This window comes from Ciona intestinalis, unplaced genomic scaffold (assembly GCF_000224145.3).
Source record: "Ciona intestinalis unplaced genomic scaffold, KH HT000133.1, whole genome shotgun sequence".
NCBI classification, from domain to species: Eukaryota; Metazoa; Chordata; class Ascidiacea; order Phlebobranchia; family Cionidae; genus Ciona; species Ciona intestinalis.
The window spans coordinates 60041-79004 of NW_004190455.1; the positions used below are offsets into that span (position 1 = coordinate 60041).

Consider the following 18964-nt stretch of genomic DNA (forward strand, 5'->3'; position numbering starts at 1 on the left):
TATATGGGACGAGAAAAAGAGTTAAAATGTGTCCCATCTTCCCCCATCCTACTGTATATAGTTTTTTACTTTGTAAATGCGTCGGGGGTGTAGCTGAAGGGGTAGATCCCGCATTCAATGCCCGGTAACTCCTTCAAGCTTTGTGTTTATTTTATCGAAATACAAGTTTATTATCATTGGCTGCTCTAACGCCCTTAAAGATTTATATCATGCCTTTAGGGAACCAGTCGTAATTTTTAAAGATTTGGGAGCAAATTTAGGATTACCAAAAATGGCGGCACTTTCAACGGTCCTAAAAACTCTGCATTGGAACTACTTTATAATTTTACTATCAATCTGAAAAAAAAATCCGAATTTTTGTTGAAGGATGTTGATTGAAATGTAAAGTAAAAGCATGTTGGCAGCGGTCATAATACGATGCATAGTCAGAACCTATAGAACAGATCTTCTTTACCGTGTGAAAAGGCGACCAGAGAATATTGCAGGCTATTAATTGGGGTAACATTTAATCATGCCGTCCGATCAAACTGTCCAACTTCTGGAGCCAGGTGATTTCATTAAAGACCGGTGGAAAATCGTAAGTATATAGCTGATATGATAGTGTCTTTGTGTTGTTAGGTGTTTTGTGTAATAAATTTGGACAGTAGTATTAGACTGGTGGAAAGTGTTAGAGGTTGGTAGTTAGGGTTTATTAGTTAGGGAGCAAGGTCTGGTGGTTATACTGGTTAGTAGTTAGCAACGAATCTGGGGGGAGAATTTTTTTGCTATCATTGAAATTATGAATAACATTATAAAATAAAAGTTTTATATTTGTTTTCAGATGAGAAAGATTGGGGGTGGTGGGTTTGGTAAGTTTGTGTTTGTTTATATTTATTCTAAGTGGATAAGATCTGACAGCCATGAGACCTGGTTTTTTAGGCCAGAGTTGGCCCATTACCCCAACATTGTATGTTCACATTATATTCTATATGGGTGAGGCCCTACAGTGAGGCATGCCATGGGACCTGGGATTTAGACCAGAGTTTGCCCATTACCCCAACATTGTATATGTACATTCTATTCTATATGGATGAGGTCCTACAGTGAGACATGCCATGGGACCTGAGATTTAGACCAGAGTTTGCCCATTACCCCAACATTGTATATGCACATTCTATTCTATATGGATGAGGTCATACAGTGAGGCATGCCGTTGGACCTGAGATTTAGGCCAAAGTTGGCCCATTACCCCAACATTGTATATGTACATTCTATTCTATATGGATGAGGTCCTACAGTGAGACATGCCATGGGACCTGAGATTTAGACCAGAGTTTGCCCATTACCCCAACATTGTATATGCACATTCTATTCTATATGGATGAGGTCATACAGTGAGGCATGCCGTTGGACCTGAGATTTAGGCCAAAGTTGGCCCATTACCCCAACATTGTATATGTACATTCTATTCTATATGGGTGAGGTCCTACAGTGTGGTTCACCGCGATAACTTACTTAATATTTAGGTGTAAAACTAGGGTGCTAAAGGATATGTCACCCCTGTTTCAAAGGTTGAGTGATAAATCATGCTTTGAATTTCTAACACCTATTGTCATATGTCTTATGAGTCCCTTTATAATTTATAAATATTGTTATTTAAGGTTTTAGAGGTACTGTATTATGAATAGTATAATCAAAATATCAATGCAAACAAATGTACCAACATTATAACTATATTGCTTCATGTTTAACCCGAAACATGTTTTGGTTGCTATTAAATGCTCTTCTAATGTTAGACTGCATGTTCGCTGATCGGTAATGAGTGAATCTTGGCCTAAATTGTAGGACCCATGGCATGCCATGCTGTAGGACCTTACTCATACAGAATAGAATGTGCATATACAATATTGGGCCAATCCTGGCTCTACCCATATAAATGTAAACAAAATATCCATCAAAAAAAAATTGAGATAAATATCCCAACGTTGTAACTATAAATGTTCCATCAAAGGTGAAATTTATGAAGCTGTAGATACAGTAAGTGGTGAAGCTGTTGCGTTGAAAGCTGAATCGGCAAGACAAGCTAAACAGGTCCGTGACTTTCAGATATTGTATAAACAAAATATATGTTAGTATTTTAATTTGTTACTTCAGTTTTGTCCAATTAATTTTTTGGTATATTGTTACTTCAGGTCTGTCCAATTAATTTGTTGGGATTTTGTACTTTAGTTTTGTCCAATTAATTTGTTCTTTTTTACTTAAAGATCAAACTTGTTTAAAAGAGATTTTATGGAGGTCGCATGTATAGGGCTTGTCCACAGGAATTTATAAAATGAGTCAAAACTATGATTATGTGTCTGTCTAGATTTTACAAATGATAATTATCATTTCACGCAAAAATGTCCGGTTAAAACCTTGTCTTTGATACAAGCTTATCGCAAGAAAACCGTAGCGATTCACAGTTTGTAATTTGTAAGTTAAACAGTAGGATTCAGATTGTTTTTTTCTATTCAAATAAATAATTATTATAATTATAACTATTGGCCCATCCTTGCTAATTTTCCACAAGGTCTATGTTTCTCTATTGAATTCATTGCGTTTTAGAAACCCCCTATGTAAAAATTTAAACCTAATTTTATTGGCAAGTTATTAGTATAATAGTTAGCCCAGTCCAGCTAATAGTGCAGTCTGCACATGAGTTTAATAAAGCCTGACCAATAAATGGGTTTTGTTTCATAAAACAGAGGAAACCACTGCTTTATATTTTTATTGATACGGGAAATCAATTAAATCTTCATAAATATTTCAATCAGGTTTTAAAGATGGAGGTTGCTGTGTTGAAGGCGTTGCAAGGGAAGGAACATGTTTGTAGATTCATCGCCTGTGGAAGGAATGAACGGTTTAATTATGTTATCATGTCACTGGTGGTAAGCAACCATTTTTAGCTGTTTATTACAGTATATATATTTATTATATAGTAGAGTGGGGGAGATGGAACACCTTTAGCACATAATTTACAAATAACCTGATTGTGTTTTAAACAACTCCCCAATGCTCTATGGGAGTCGTGAGGACATGGTTTTATAAATCTTTGAATGTTCCTTGTTTACTACTAAATGGGTCGAGAAAATATAATGAAAAGGTGTCCCATCTTCCCCCACCCTAAAGCGTCCCACCTTCTCCCACCCTATTAGTGTTGATCTTGGTATCTTTTCATCCTTTGGTTATTTTGCCTAACTTTATTTACAATGCAAGCACCTAAGAGACACGGCCCGACGGCCCTGGGATATATTTCACTTCAAAGCTGGGGAAATACAGTGCCCAACTACTAAAGTACAAACTATGTAATACCGACATCTTGCGTTTTATCTCCAGGGCCGCAACTTGGCTGAGTTACGTCGCAGCCAACCACGAGGGATGTTTAGTATTAGCACAACGTTAAGGTTGGGGCAACAAATATTGGTTGGGATACGGAACATTCACTGTGTTGGATTCTTACATAGGTTCGCATTTTTGGCTTTTATAATTTTTCCTAAAATAAGTCTCTTAAAATTATTTATATATGATATATATATAATGTATTTATTTTGAAACTTGGTTTTGTACATTCTTTACAAAATTTTTGGTTTTTAATTAAATATTGAGTGTTAAAATGCAATATACTTCGGGTCTGTTCGTTTGTATAGACACCTAACAGCAGGGTAAAAGATGGTTAAAACTGGGGGTTGAAAACTTATGATGTCATTCCATTTTCAAAAGTTTGGGTAGCACCTGTAACATTAAAACCAATATATATATATAATATACATATATATTATATGTGTTTTGTTCAAATGATTTACCTAAATTTTTAAACATTATTTCAGGGACATCAAGCCCTCCAACTTTGCAATGGGGCGTACTTCGGCAACTTGTCGTACTGTGTATATGTTAGACTTTGGTTTAGCTCGACAGTATACAAATGCTGTGGGGGAAATAAGACAGGTTTGGTTGGTTGGAAGTTTATTTAATAAAACGTAACTCAGTGATTAATTGGTAAAAAGATGATAATTGTACTTGTGCATAGCACTGTTTCTGTTCCGTTGGTATTGTTTCGTTGCACTGGCATTGAAGCCATCAACGTCACAATGGTCAATGTTACTATTCAATGCCACATGGTATATAATTTGAAATGAGTGTTGGAAAATCTGCCAAATCTTCCTAAATTCAATGTTCTCGAACAAGGACCTCACCCATATAGAATAGAAAAAACGTAACAGCTGTATCAATAATTTTTAATTTTTTTGTTTTCAGGCTCGACCAATAGCAGGCTTTCGTGGAACTGTTCGTTACGCTTCAGTTAACGCACATCGTAATCGTGAGATGGGTTGCCATGACGACTTGTGGTCGTTGTTGTATATGCTGGTGGAGTTCGTTAACGGGCAGTTGCCGTGGAGGAAAATTAAAAATAAAGAACAGGTTGGGAATTATTCAATCCATAGGCACCTAACATGGGTATGCAGGGTATGCGTTTATACCCTGGAAAAAGTCAAAGTCTGTGTCGTTTATGCATTACTCATAAACGACGCAGACCAAGTAACATGCAGATACTTTTTTAGTCACATGGATATTTTTTTAAATAATGGGTTGTATTGCAGTAATGCAAAAGAACGCCATGCAAGGCTAAATAGGTTACATACAGGGTAACTCGTAAGCTGGCACGAGATGTATGAAATAGAACACATGTGTAATAACGACTGTCACTTTGATAAATAAGTTACATTCATTTATCTATTACTTTTGTAAACATATTTTTATTTTTTAACTAATTTTTAACTAACTTTAACTAATTTTATTTTAATGTTTTAACTAATTTTTTAACTATTTTTTTTAACTAATTTTAACATCTGTTTTTTAACTAATTGTTACACACACAAGTTACACACCCACACACAAGGATAAATAAGTTTCACACATTTGATAAAGTTATAAATATTATAACTTCTTCAAAGGTTGGGATCATGAAGGAGCGATATGATGAGAAAATGTTGCTGAAGCATATGCCGCATGAACTAATGGAGTTATACAACCATATATCGACACTACAGTATTATGATAAACCAGATTATGAGGTAATGGTTGATTTAACTTGATTTTGATAATCTTTTTATCAGAGGTCTAAAATAGTGAGGAAAATAAGTTCTTTAAATGTTCAATTTGCCAATAACATATAACATGAAAACAGATAAATATTGGTTTAACCCCAAATCTGGTTGGGTATGTATAAATCTAGTGTGGGTCCTAGGCATTTAGGTCTGAGTTGGTCATTACCCTGAAAGCATTACCTCACCCATTAAGAATAGAATTTAAAAATCCAAAAATATTACTTTGTGATCATAAGAAAATGCGCGGCTTTAAAGGGACTATATATTGTATATATTATATATATACTGTTTTTACCGACAATTGTTGCAGCTATTGTAAAGTATTGTATTATTTTGTTGCAGCAAATGCTTACTGCCACATTTTGTGAGTGGGCTTACATTTAAACCTTTAGTGCATTTTCTAATATTGATTTTTAAATGTTAGTAATGCGGCCTTATCTAGAAGTGGGGTCAATATCTCTCCACATGCCAATGTTATATCTTCAATTGAATTAATTATTTAGGCTTAGGGAGTTGAGAAAAGTAAAAGCTGGTTACTTATTTTGGTGTGCTTCGGTGGTCAGTTTAAGTTTATTCCATTATGCTCTGTTTTGTTGTTTTATATATGGGTGAGGTTCTACACTATTGAACTGAGGCCAAAGTTGGCTTATTATTCAAACACCCAGGATGCTCCAACCCATTAGTGACCACTGGGTTGGAGCAATGTACTTTAAGTTTCTTCCCACAAATACACTTATTACTATCAGTATCCAGCATCAAAATACTATCTATGGTTCCAACGAAAGCATCCGAACACTAAACCATGGACTGGGCTAATCATTTAGTGTATATAGTGGGATGGGGGAAGATGGGACACCTTTAGCACACAATATCCGAATATCCCGAATGTTTTTTAAACAATTAACAACAATCTATAGGAGTCGTTGGAATACAGTGTTATGCATTTATATACTCTTTGTTTATTACCAAATGGGATGAGAAAATGGAATGAAAGGTGTCTCATCTTCCCCCACCCTACTATAAATTGTCACTCCTACAGTCAATTTTGATTTTTTATTCAAAGTAACTTTAATACACAGTTTGTCCACCAACTATTTGAGCAAGCCATAGCGAGGAAGAACATTCATCCGTCCGATCCCTTTGATTGGGAGCGAGGGTGTGGGGAGGGATCGGTTACTACGACAACAACATCCACACCTCCACGTGGGGATCGACAAACTGCTGGACCGGCAGGGTGGGTTGTGTTTGCTGTGACCGACTGTTTTTATTGTGGCCGCAAAACCTGGGGTGCACGCTGGCCAAACGTATGCAACTTTGTGGGTGATCTTTTTTTTTGCATGGCTGACAATTTGAACAGCCCATTAGGGACCACCAGGTTAAAGAAGTTGCAGTTAAGTGTCTTGCCCAAGGACACATAGGCCTACAATGGCAGCAGCAACAAGCCTTGGAACTGTGACCTTTGGGCTAGAGCCTTAGGGAAAGTATATAAAAAAAAATGTTAATTTAAATTTTTTAAACAAAAAATGAGGTTGCTGCTCCGAAAACACCCTGACGGTGGTGCCACTAATAAACAAATAACATTCAAGCTACTTGTAACAGGATGGAAGTTGTATCAGGAGTTGCAGAAGCTGCCAACACGGACCACGAGTTGAATGTAGCTGGCAACCTTCTGTATGAACTCGAAACTTCTGCAAAGAAAAGTCCGATGTTTATTCATGAAATACCCTCACTTGGTGGCAGTAACGAGTCAAGTCCTCGACGGAAACTTCCGGTGCCTCAAATTCCATCGTTACCACCATGCGTTGAGGTTGGTGTGGTTTGAATGTAGGCGCCAAACCTGGGGTGGCAGGGTGGGCAGGCACACACCGGATTTTTTATATGTTGGAAATCAGTAAATTTAACATTACAATCAATAAATTTTGTGGGTTTAACTATCCCTGCCTCCCCGGTGTTTTTAAAAGTTGGTACTTATGCTTGTAGTTGTGTTTAACTGTTAAAACAGGGGCGACATCACATGTTTTGAAACCCTAGTAATAACCCTTAAAACAGATTTTACCCTGCTCTTAGATGTCTATACAAACAAGCAGAGCCAAAGTATATTGCATTCACCACATTAATCAATGAGGTTTCCTATGTTTGACAACCATGAGTGTAACTGCAACTAACCAATATCACCCCAGATGTTTTTCAAAACTAAAAAAAAATAAAACTGTTTGATTTAAATAGGTTTTAAATTGGCATTCTACATACTGTAAATTGTGAATTACTACGTTCCTACACTCAGTATATGAGTATCAATGTACACGAGCATTTTACTTGCTTGTCTTCAAATCTATAAATCATTCATAAGCTTGTTATAGAACTGTTACATTGTATATTCTGTTACAGGAAAGACAAGTTGAAGTAATTGACCGGGCAATACAAAACAATATAATATCTGCAGATAACGTAAGTTTCACCAAAGTAGTTTTTAATTTTAGTTTTTTTTAAAGACTTATTTTGTTGTTTATTTTACAGCAGTCCACACTTTTAGTTTGGTAGTTTTTACCCATAGCGTGTTTTTAACGACTGTTGTTTTTTCTTTTTGTTGTTTTAATTAACATGATCTTGTTTACTTGTGAATTACGTTAATTTTAACCTGGTGTTATTATTTTGTTTCCATGGTTTAGCCTCCCCTTGTGAAATTGGTTCCACCAACCAACAAAGCCATCAACGCAACCTCCGGGCATCTTTATGATGAGGAAGAAGGGAAAGAACGATCCGATCCTTTAAATAAAGAGGTTGCAGCATCAGATATCAACGCACATGATGCACAAAACGCACATAATGCACAACATGTACCTGGTGTAGAAGATGTACACAACGCATATGAACAAGATGCACAAAATGACCTTAATGCGCAAGACGCCCCACATAATAACTTACCCAAAGACCTAGATGACAACAACTTTCACCCTGGTTTAAACAAAGATGAAACAGCAGTTAACCAACCTGTCAATCAAGATGACGATAACCAAGAATTAAACAAAAACTTGAACAATCATCTAGAAGCAGTTGAATTACAACAAGTAGACAATGTAATTACAGGAAATGAACCACCACATATACTCGCCAAGCATCGTGCATTCAAACCATCACATGATAATAATGATTTAATTGATGATGTGTTTGGCGTTCGTGAGCGTTTTGTCCGCACCAAGCCCAACCTTGCCCACAGTTCAACTGGTAGTACACCTAGTATCCTGGCATCAGATATAAGCAATGGGTATGCAGCTGAAGCAAGCGCGTCGGAAGCTAATAAAGTCATCGGATCACCGGATCTATTTTCATCGCCAAGGTAAAACAATATTAAGTAGGATGGGGGAAGATGGGACACTTTTTAACTCTATTTTCTTGTCCCATTTAGTAGTAAACAAAGGACTTTCAAAGAAATATGAAACTATGTCCTCATGACTCTCATAGACCGTTGTTAATTGTTTAAAACAGAATCAGGATATCTGAATATTATGTGCTAAAGGTGTCCCATCTTCCCCCATCCTACTATTTTTTTTAATATTTGGAGGATAAATTCTGGACTATATCTTAGATTTTATGGCCTGTCTCGGTGTAGGGTGTGACCCTTTTAAAGGAAAACAATTTTGGACATTAAAAGTAACAGACCCTCTCTGAATTTCTAGCAGGCTATGCTTTGCGGCGTCACCCATTTACCCATATATAGTAGAAATATGAAAGGTATAACATGGGTGTTCTGTTTTATACACCTCGTGCCGCTTTACAAGTTACCACGTATGCAACTTATTTATCCTCGCATGGCGGGGCAACGACAGTCATTATAACACGGTTGTTCTGTTTCATACACTTCGTACCCACTTACGAGTTACCACGTATGTAACTTATTTATCCTTGCATGACGGGGCAACGACAGTCATTATAACACGGGTGTTCTGTTTCATACACCTTGTGCCCACTTGTTACCACGTATGTAACTTATTTATCCTCGCATGGCAGGGCAACGACAGTCGTTATAACACGGTTGTTCTGTTTCATACACTTCGTGCTCGCTTACAAGTTACCACGAATGTAACTTATTTATCCTTGCATGACGGGGCAACGACAGTCATTATAACACGGGTGTTCTGTTTCATACACCTTGTGCCCACTTGTTACCACGTATGTAACTTATTTATCCTCGCATGGCGGGGCAACGACAGTCATTATAACACGGTTGTTCTGTTTCATACACTCTGTGCCCGCTTACAAATTACCACGTACGTAACTTTGTGGGTGATTATTCAATGCTTTGATATATACAGTCTGTATAATGTAAAACGCAGATTGAGTGATTCCCACTTGGGCCACCACAAGCGACACGCGATCCCGTTATCCAAGCGAATGTTACAACGTGCATTTGCTGCCGACCAATCAGATTCCAGCGATTCACCCGCTATTTTAAAACGTCTCGAAGAAAAATCGAATCTTCCGCGAAAAATGTAAGTTTATGTTCTAAGGATCTTGATATTATACAAAAAATCATTCTTTGTCTTTTTAAATATTATATATTATACAAATTATATAGATATTATACAAAAAACTCATCTAGTTTTTTAAATTCTTTTATTGCTTTGTTGCTATTGCATTATAACAATGTTATTAACCATACATGTTTATACCAAACATTTAAACGTAGTTTAATTGCATTTTCTATTTTGTGTGTGAGGTCCTACAATGTATTTACACATGTTTAAAATGAACGGATTCTTAAGCTTTTTCTACCTATCTTGGTATTACAGATAAAATGAGTCATATTTTGTTAATATTTATTCTTTCATTTCTTTCATTAATAACCTTTGATTTACTTTTTTTTTAAATAAACCTTTGGGTTAGAGGTAGGGCTACTAACCACTGTACCACGACAAAATATTATAGACGTAGGATGATTGGAATTTTTGTTATTGGACCTTTCATAATAAGATCAATATCCATTAAAACAGTGGTGTTTAATGTCTTGAGCTAAAAGTCTTGATTTTCCAATTAAACTTTGTTATTTCATTTTTTAATGTTATGTACAATTTTTACATGAACACCATTTATTTGTTTATTTGTTCTGTTTCATACAGTTTCACGTCCCCTGATAGGAAGAGTTCATCGGAGATCGCATCGGTTGGTAAAGATGGTTTTCTCTCATCTGTATCGAGTCAATCCAAACATGCAGGTAACGTAACCATAAGCCATTTATGTACAGTGTGAGTGTTGAATAATAGAGTTTGTGAAACTATAACATAATAGACGACCCAACCAAGCTGTAATAGACTGTAGTAGACGACACAACCAAAATAAATGGTAACCCAAAAAGCAATGCTTTGCATTCTATTCTATATAAGTGAGATCCACCTGAGTTTTATACCAAGCCCCGTTGATTCAAACATTTGATTCAAACAGTTTCTATTTCTATTTTTAAGCGGGCAAGGTTCTACAATGTGGCATAAAATTTAAGATTTCAGCCAGAGTCGCCTATTACCTCAACAGCCATTAGTGACCACTAAGTTGCAATGTCTGCTTAATGTCTCGCCCAAGAACACATATTATGCCTATTAGTATCATGCCTTGATTCCAATAACCTTTGGTTAAGATAAAAGAGAACATTTTACCTAAACTGTTTTGTCCAATAACACCTTTACCTGATGCAGTTGGTTAAACTTTAAATATAATTAACATTCTTGCTCAAGGAAACATACACCTATTACATTAGTATCCACATTCAGTTTTTAGTTAGTTAAATGTGCCTACATGGGACCTAAGATTATGCCAGAGTTGTCCATTACCCCAACATTGTATATGTACATTCTATTCTATATGGGTGAGGTCCTACAGTAAGGCATGCCATGGGACCTGAGATTTAAGCCAGAGTTGGCCCATTCCCCCAACAGTGTATATGCACATTCTATTCTATATGGGTAAGGTCCTACAGTGAGGCAAGCCATGGGACATGGGATTTAGGCCAGAGTTGTCCCATTACCCCAACATTGTATATGCACATTCTATTCTATATGGGTAAGGTCCTACAGTGAGGCAAGCCATGGGACATGGGATTTAGGCCAGAGTTGCCCATTACCCCGGCATTCTATACGCACATTCTATTCTATATGGGTGAGGTCCTACAGTGAGACACGGCCTTTAACTCCAACACCCCGGGTGCTACAACCCATTAGTGACCACTGGATTGGGGTGCTGTCTAATGTCTTGCCCAAGGAAACATATGGCTATAACATCAGTACCCATATACAGTAAAGTAAGTTTAAGACTGTTTTATTAACAGGAAACCCGGAGGAATTCTTGCACGAAGAGTTTGCGGCCGCTGCCTCAAGGGTCGGGGTTAATGTGGAAAAACTCACACTTATTGGCGCAAGGGAGGTCAATGAGGAAGCACCTAAAGTCACCAATATGAGTGAAAAAGTAAACCCAGCTCCAAGTATTGAATCCTCTCCAATAAAAAGGTAATATAGTAGGGTGGGGTAAGATGGCTAATTCTGGCTTTGCATATTTGCACTTGCTGGTGAGAATCTAAAAATCTATTGTCGTTATACAGTATGATGGAGTAAGATCGTCCTTTTTTTAAAACAGTTTACTTGTCCCATTTAGTCGTAAACAAAGAATTTTTACAGAATTATAAAACCGTATCCTCACGACTCTAAAATATCTTGTTTAATGCTCGGTATTGTTTTTTACTTTAAAATTTCAGTGTTTTTAATAAAATTCACCTTTTTTTAGTCGGATACCGATTCGGATATCAACCCCCACCCCCACCACTACAAACACTACACGCGGTGTGGTTACTTCACAAACCAAACAAGGTATGTTTAATGTTTCTATTCTATATGGGTGAGGTTCTACAGTGAGACACGCCATGGGACCTGGGGTTTAGACCAGAGTTGGCCCGTTACCCCAACATTGTATATGCACATTCTATTCTATATGGGTGAGGTCCTACAGTGAGGCACGCCATGGGACCTGGGGTTTAGACCAGAGTTGGCCCATTACCCCAACATTGTATATGCACATTCTATTCTATATGGGTGAGGTCCTACAGTGAGGCATGTCATGGGACCTGGGATTTAAGCCAGAGTTGCCCCATTACCCCAACATTGTATATGCACATTCTATTCTATATGGGTGAGGTCCTACAGTGAGGCGTGCCATGGGACCTGGAATTTAAGCCAGAGTTGGCCCATTAACCCAACACCTGGGGTGACATTGTCAAACTATTATTACTTTTTTAGATTTTTTTATTTTCTTTTTTTCTTTCATTTTCTAGAAACTTCTGTTAAATCTTCGAAAACCAAAGTAGATTCGAATAAAAGTGAAAACACGAAGTTGATCCCACGACCTCCTGCCAATAAACGACCGGTTGCCAGTGTGGTGCAAGCTGCAAGGTTGGTGGTTTGGGTAAAAATTATCACAAAAAAATAATCACTTACAAAGGAACAAAACACCCGTGTTATAACGACTGTTGTTGCCTCGTCATGCAAGGATAAATAAGTTACATACGTGGTAACTTGTAAGCGGGCACGAGTTGTAGGTAACAGAACCCGTGGTATAACGACAGTCATTATATCACTTACTTTTTTATTACATATTTTTATACTGAAGTTACAATATACATGAACACCCATTTATATTTAATTAATAACTTAATTTATTTACAGGCGACGACGTTATAAACCTATAGATATACAGAACAAGGTAATTCTAACAACCATAGTAAATATATCATTAATTTAACTTAATTTTATTGAAACCATATCATTGCACTTTCCAACCATGATAAAAGTTCATCCAATGAGTAAAAAACTGTTCCAAAAAAGAGCTTTTTAAAATTTCGCTGATTTTTTTGTAAATTTTATATCAAAACTTTTATAATATAACATTATAAAAGAAAATGTATAAGTGTTATATAGTTTTGATATATTTCTTAGAATACAGTAACGAAGGTCAGGTTATTTAATCCAATTTGTGGAATTTTATTCCTAATTATTTTTAACATCTTTTTATGCAGGAAACAGATTTAAGAAGATTTGTTACAAACGATAGGAGTTTGTTGAAACAACGCGCTAAAAATACTGTGGAATCCGACACAGTAAGTGGAGCGAGTAGTAAGGACGCCTCGAGTCGGTGTAAAAAGAAAATTAACTCCAAGCAAACTATAAATAATCTGTCGAGGAAAAGTTTATCAAAAGTTAAAGATTTATCTCAAAATGGGACGAAAAATAAAAGCAACATTAGAAATTCATATCCTAACGTTTTAAAGTTGTCGAAAAATTCCTCGAAACCAAATATTTAAAATTAGTCGTTTTCTATCAGTGTTATAATACAAGTTCTGTGAAACTTATTTATTTTATGAAAGTTTTCTTTCCTAAATATTTGTGCAATCTTGTATTGTGGTATTACACCTACAGTAACGTCATATATCTGTTTTACAAGTTCGCATGCATCAGTAAGGCATGCTACTATATTATTATTTTTGTGTTTTATTTGCCAAAAAGGTTGAAAAATTATTATTATCCTTATAAAGTTACTTTTAATCAAACCAAAACTTGTCAACCCCTGAATCACCATTTGATTTGGTTGGATCGTCTACTACAGTGGTTCACAAACCCTTTTGACCGTTATTGTAAAGTTAAGTGATTTTATTAAATGCTTACAAAAGTTATGTAAATGAAGTTTCGGAAATTGGGTCGCCAAAGTTTATTAATTTATGTTTAATATTTTGGTTATACCAAAAAGTTTTAAAAACTTTTAAATTCAGTATTTGAGTCAACTTTAAATAATATGATTGTGAACTTTTATTCAAGTTTTATACAAATCTCTAAAATTGCTTCTGAAATTTTTATTTTTTTGTGATCTTTAAAATAGTTTCTGAAACTTATCTTATTTTTGCCACGTTTTTTTTTTTGTAGTCCTTAAAGAATTCTGAAATTGCTTGGTGCTATTGTGGAATATGTGCTACAAGAAAAGGCGCAAACATTCCTTATTTGCACTATTTTATTCCACAGAGCTTTATTTTTTATTTATTTTTTTATATTTGCTGATGCTAAACGTTTTGTGATTTTTTATTCTTTTAAATTATTTGTGAAATGCTGCTATGGTATGTGCGTCATTACAATTTATATTGGGGTTAAATACATGATACTTAAGTACACAACAAAATACCTTGCAATATGTTATGGGCGTATGTGTCCTTGGGCAAGACACTTAACGGCAATTGCTCCAACCCAGTGGTCACTAATGGGTTGTCCAAATTATCAGCCATACATAAAAAAAGAAAAAAATCACACACAAAGTAATATACATGGTAACTCGTGAGCTGACGCGAGGTATGAACACCCGTGTTATAACGACTGTCGTTTTCCGACCACACGAGGATAAATCAAGTTACATTCATTCATGTGGTCGCATTGAACAGTAAATATTATCACATGTTAACAGCTATTATACAAACAGTTACATTGGTTACTGATTACCGCATATTTAGCTGGGCATTAAAAACAAAGGATTTGGTAAGTTATCCTTGATTTATTATTAACCTTTTGTTTGTTTTGGAAAGAAACATCTCGTAAAACCGTTGGCAGTGCAGTGACGTTGCATTGCCAGCCATGTAAGCCTTAAAACAACTTCAGTACTAACTATAATTGCTGAAGAAGGCGATCGCATAGGACAGTTCGCAAATTAATATTGCTAAAATAACCGTTTTAGATTTGTGCAATTTGTAGAGGAGCAATTTATAAAATATATATATTATACCTTAGTGTAGGATGGATACCGTTAGCACATAATATCCCATTATTCCTAATTCTGTTTTTAACAATTAACAACGTTTTTTTAAAGTCGTGATGATACGGGTATACAGTAAATATTCTTTGTTTTCTACCACGTGGGACCATAAAAGAGAATGAAAACATCCTATCTTATCTCAGCCTACTATACTTTATTTCAGAACGAGGAAAATTCACGTATCTGTAATTTTTAAAGTTTTGTAATTGTGGGTGGTTAGGGGGTTAGAGGTTATAGGGGTTAGTAGTTAGTGGTTATAGGGGTTAGTGGTTAGCAAATAAGATGGGGGGGGAGATTTTAACTAGCACCAAAATTTGAGACCATTTATAAAGTGTTTTAATTTTCAAGACGTATTTTTACAGCAAGTTAGTATGGGGTTGGACAAGAAATATATAATTCCTTTGGTTTCTACACTTTGTGTGATTGCTATAGTTTTACCAATAGTGTTAGTTGTACCTCAACAAGCAAGCGACCAAGGTGTGGAAGATGCCTTTGTGGATAAGATTGAAGCAAGCGGTATGTATTTTATAGGTTAGACATTTTATATTGGAGTAATGAATGTAACTTACTTTATCCCCGTGGCCGGAAAACGACAGTCGTTATCACACGGGTTTAACACCTCGTGCCAGCTTACGAGTTACCATGCATGTTACTTTGTAAGTGATTATTTTTTTTGGATTTTTTCAATTTTTTTTTATATGTATTGCTGGTAATTTGGGAAACCATTAGGTGACCACTGGGTTGGAGAAATTGGCGTTAAGTGTCTCGCCCATGGACACTGGGTCATTCTTGGCGGAAATCTTAGGTCTCAATAAGGCGTGCAGCGCCGCGGGACCTCACCCGCATAGAATACAACAGCACTTTTTTTGCTATAACGTCCGGCGCCTAACCGAGTGCTGGTTAGTCTAGCTGTAACCCAGCGGTTATGAATTCGAGGTTCGTCTCTGTTACTGTCCGTCACATACTAATAAACATTAAAAAATTATTTATTTTAACTAATCGTAAAAAAAAACTTTCGATTAAAATAATCACCAACAAAGTCATATACACTTGGTAACTCGTTAGCGGTTGGAAGTTATACCACGGGTGGCGGGGCTACTTACAATAGTCGTTATAACACGAGTGTCTATGTATCACCCACGAGTTACAAAGACTGCCATTTTTGTAAGTTACTAATCCCATTAAAAATTACAATTGGGTTAAATTAATTATTGTTGACTTTATTGCCTATAGAAACACCCGCATGCAATAAGAACGAAAAGCCGACATTCCAAGAACTCTGGTTAAATCAACATAAACCGCATCCTACAAACAGTAAACCAATCAGTGATAAGCGGTTGTAGCACACACACCAAATAGGATCATCAATTTGTTAATATTTTTCAACACGCACCAATGGTCGTTTTCCCGCCACACGAGGACTAAACTTACTTTCATTAAACCTCTAGAAAGTTTACATTTACGAACTTACAATAAGCGTAGCAGGGGACGGCATGACCTATTTATTCTCGGCGAAGTAACAGCGGTAGTCGTTAAAACATGCGCATAAGAGTATCGGTCAAAAGTTAACATTTCAAAACCCCTGATTTTACGAATCCTATACAGTAAACCAAGGGGTTCTGGTGGGCCAACTTACCCCTGAGGCCGGAATGTTTCTCGGGATCCCATTCAGTCAACCCCCGGTCGCTGATTGGCGGTGGCGGAACCCACGTGACCCCGTAAACTTCCCCGGCGGCCAATGGGACGCGACCTACACCAGGCCTGCCTGCCCTCAAATATGCGACCAACCAGCGTCGGAATATTCTTGTCCGCATGAGGTATTTTCAGTTTTATTTGTGGAGTTTTTAAAGTACGGTCGCAATTGCAAAGATTATAATTTGTAGTATTGGAAATGATTGAACGTAACTTACTAATCCTCGCATGGCGGGATAAACGGAAGTCGTTATAACAAATTGAATAAGAGACTGACGATACCATTTAAGCGAAATATATATCTTTTAATATGCAATTAGTTGAACTTTTTGTCTGTTACGTTTTCGTGGCACCAGGTCGTTATTTTTTGGGATGTTTTTAATTATAGTGGGGTGGGGGGAAACGAGACACGTTTAGCACATAATATCCAAATATTCTGATCGTATTTTAAACTCTTAATTATGAGAGTTCTGAGGATACTGTTTTATAATTCTTTGTATGTTCTTCGTTTACTATCAAATGGGAGGGAAAATAAATAGAAACGTGTCCCATCTTACCCCACCCTACCATGTATTTTAATATGAAACTGGTTGAACTTAATTTTGTCTATTACGTTTTCGTAGCACTAAATTCTTGTTTCTAAGGCTTTAAGCAGGGTACCAAATGGGACGGGAAAGGTAATAAAAGGGTGTCCCATCTTACCCCACCCTACTATACATTAACCAAGCAGGCAGCAATATTCTTTGTAGAGAATAGATGAATGCAACTATTTCAGACGAACGAGGATTGTCTTTACTTGAACGTGTGGGTGCCTCGAAGATTAGCGACCAAGGTTTCGGGCAACTCCGTAATCGAGGATAATCATTACATGTTGGACACCCAAAGTGGACAATCGCTCGCAGTCATGGTTTGGTTTTATGGTGGAAACTTCTTGAACGGCGCTGGGTCGTGCGTTCTATACGATGGACGATTTATGTCGAACCTCGGCGACGTCATCATAGTAACTACAAATTACAGGTGATGCATTTATATCCATGCCACGCCCATGCCACGCCCATGTCATGCCCATGCCACGCCCATGCCAAGGCCATGCCACGCCCATGTCATGCCCATGTTTTATCATGTGTTTGTACCAAAATTCAAAAATTTAATTTTTACCAAAGTCAAAAAATTGAGATTCTACCCCAACGCATGATACCGGTATCATGTGTTTGTACCAAAATTCAAAAAATTTGATTTTTTAGCAAAGTCAAAAAATTGAGATTCTACCCCAACGCATGATACCGGTATCATGTGTTTGTACCAAAATTCAAAAAATTTGATTTTTTACCAAAGTCAAAAAATTGAGATTCTACCCCAACGCATGATACCGGTATCATGTGTTTGTACCAAAATTCAAAAAATTTGATTTTTTACCAAAGTCAAAAAATTGAGATTCTACCCCAACGCATGATACCGGTATCATGTGTTTGTACCAAAATTCAAAAAATTTGATTTTTTACCAAAGTCAAAAAATTGAGATTCTACCCCAACGCATGATACCGGTATCATGTGTTTGTACCAAAATTCAAAAAAATTGATTTATTACCAAAGTCAAAAAATTGAGATTCTACCAACGCATGATACAACGATTTATTTACATCAGTCAAAAAATTGAGATTCTACCCCAACGCATGATACCGGTACAGTGTTTGTACCAAAATTCTACAAAAAAATTGATTTATTACATCAGTCAAAAAATTGAGATTCTACCCCAACGCATGATACCGGTATCATGTGTTTGTACCAAAATTCCAAAAAATTGACTTTTTACCAAAGTCAAAAAATTGAGATTCTACCCCAACGCATGATACCGGTATCATGTGTTTGTACCAAAATTCAAAAATTTGATTTTTTACAAAGTCAAAAAATTGAGATTCTACCCCAACGCATGATACCGGTATCATGTGTTTGTACCAAAATTCCAAAAATTTGACTTTTTACCAAAGTCAAAAAATTGAGATTCTACCCCAACGCATGATACCGGTATCATGTGTTTGTACCAAAATTCAAAAAATTGATTTTTTACCAAAGTCAAAAAATTGAGATTCTACCCCAACGCATGATACCGGTATCATGTGTTTGTACCAAAATTCAAAAAAATTGACTTATTACAAAGTCAAAAAATTGAGATTCTACCCCAACGCATGATACCGGTATCATGTGTTTGTACCAAAATTCAAAAATTTGATTTTTTACCAAAGTCAAAAAATTGAGATTCTACCCCAAAGCATGAAACTGGTATTATGTGTTTGTACCAAAATTCAAAAAATTGATTTTTT

The 18964-nt window shown here is 36.3% G+C and overlaps 2 protein-coding genes across 3 annotated transcripts; both read left to right on the plus strand.

Moving 5' to 3' along the window:
- Positions 1-318: 318 nt before the first annotated feature.
- LOC100176391 (tau-tubulin kinase 1-like) lies at positions 319-14327 on the plus strand. Of its 2 annotated transcripts, none has more exons than XM_002120237.5 (19): positions 319-577; positions 821-848; positions 1991-2070; positions 2793-2906; positions 3355-3482; positions 3846-3963; positions 4273-4437; positions 4971-5090; positions 6203-6357; positions 6723-6930; positions 7512-7571; positions 7793-8460; positions 9458-9613; positions 10241-10335; positions 11440-11617; positions 11892-11974; positions 12436-12553; positions 12827-12863; positions 13177-14327. In XM_002120237.5, exons 1-19 carry the CDS (start codon positions 512-514, stop codon positions 13459-13461), a joined length of 2862 nt encoding a protein of 953 aa, XP_002120273.1. In that variant the 5' UTR covers positions 319-511; the 3' UTR covers positions 13462-14327. The 2 variants fall into 2 exon arrangements, with proteins under 2 accessions (XP_002120273.1, XP_018671613.1); XM_018816068.2 differs by having other exon boundaries at positions 12469-12553.
- Positions 14328-15317: 990 nt separating this feature from the next.
- On the plus strand, positions 15318-17684 carry LOC100186611 (cholinesterase-like). Its single transcript, XM_002123654.4, has 3 exons — positions 15318-15467; positions 16557-16768; positions 17419-17684. The coding sequence occupies exons 1-3, from the start codon at positions 15323-15325 to the stop codon at positions 17662-17664; spliced, it is 603 nt and encodes a 200-aa protein (XP_002123690.1). The 5' UTR covers positions 15318-15322; the 3' UTR covers positions 17665-17684.
- The last annotated feature ends 1280 nt before the right edge of the window (positions 17685-18964 follow it).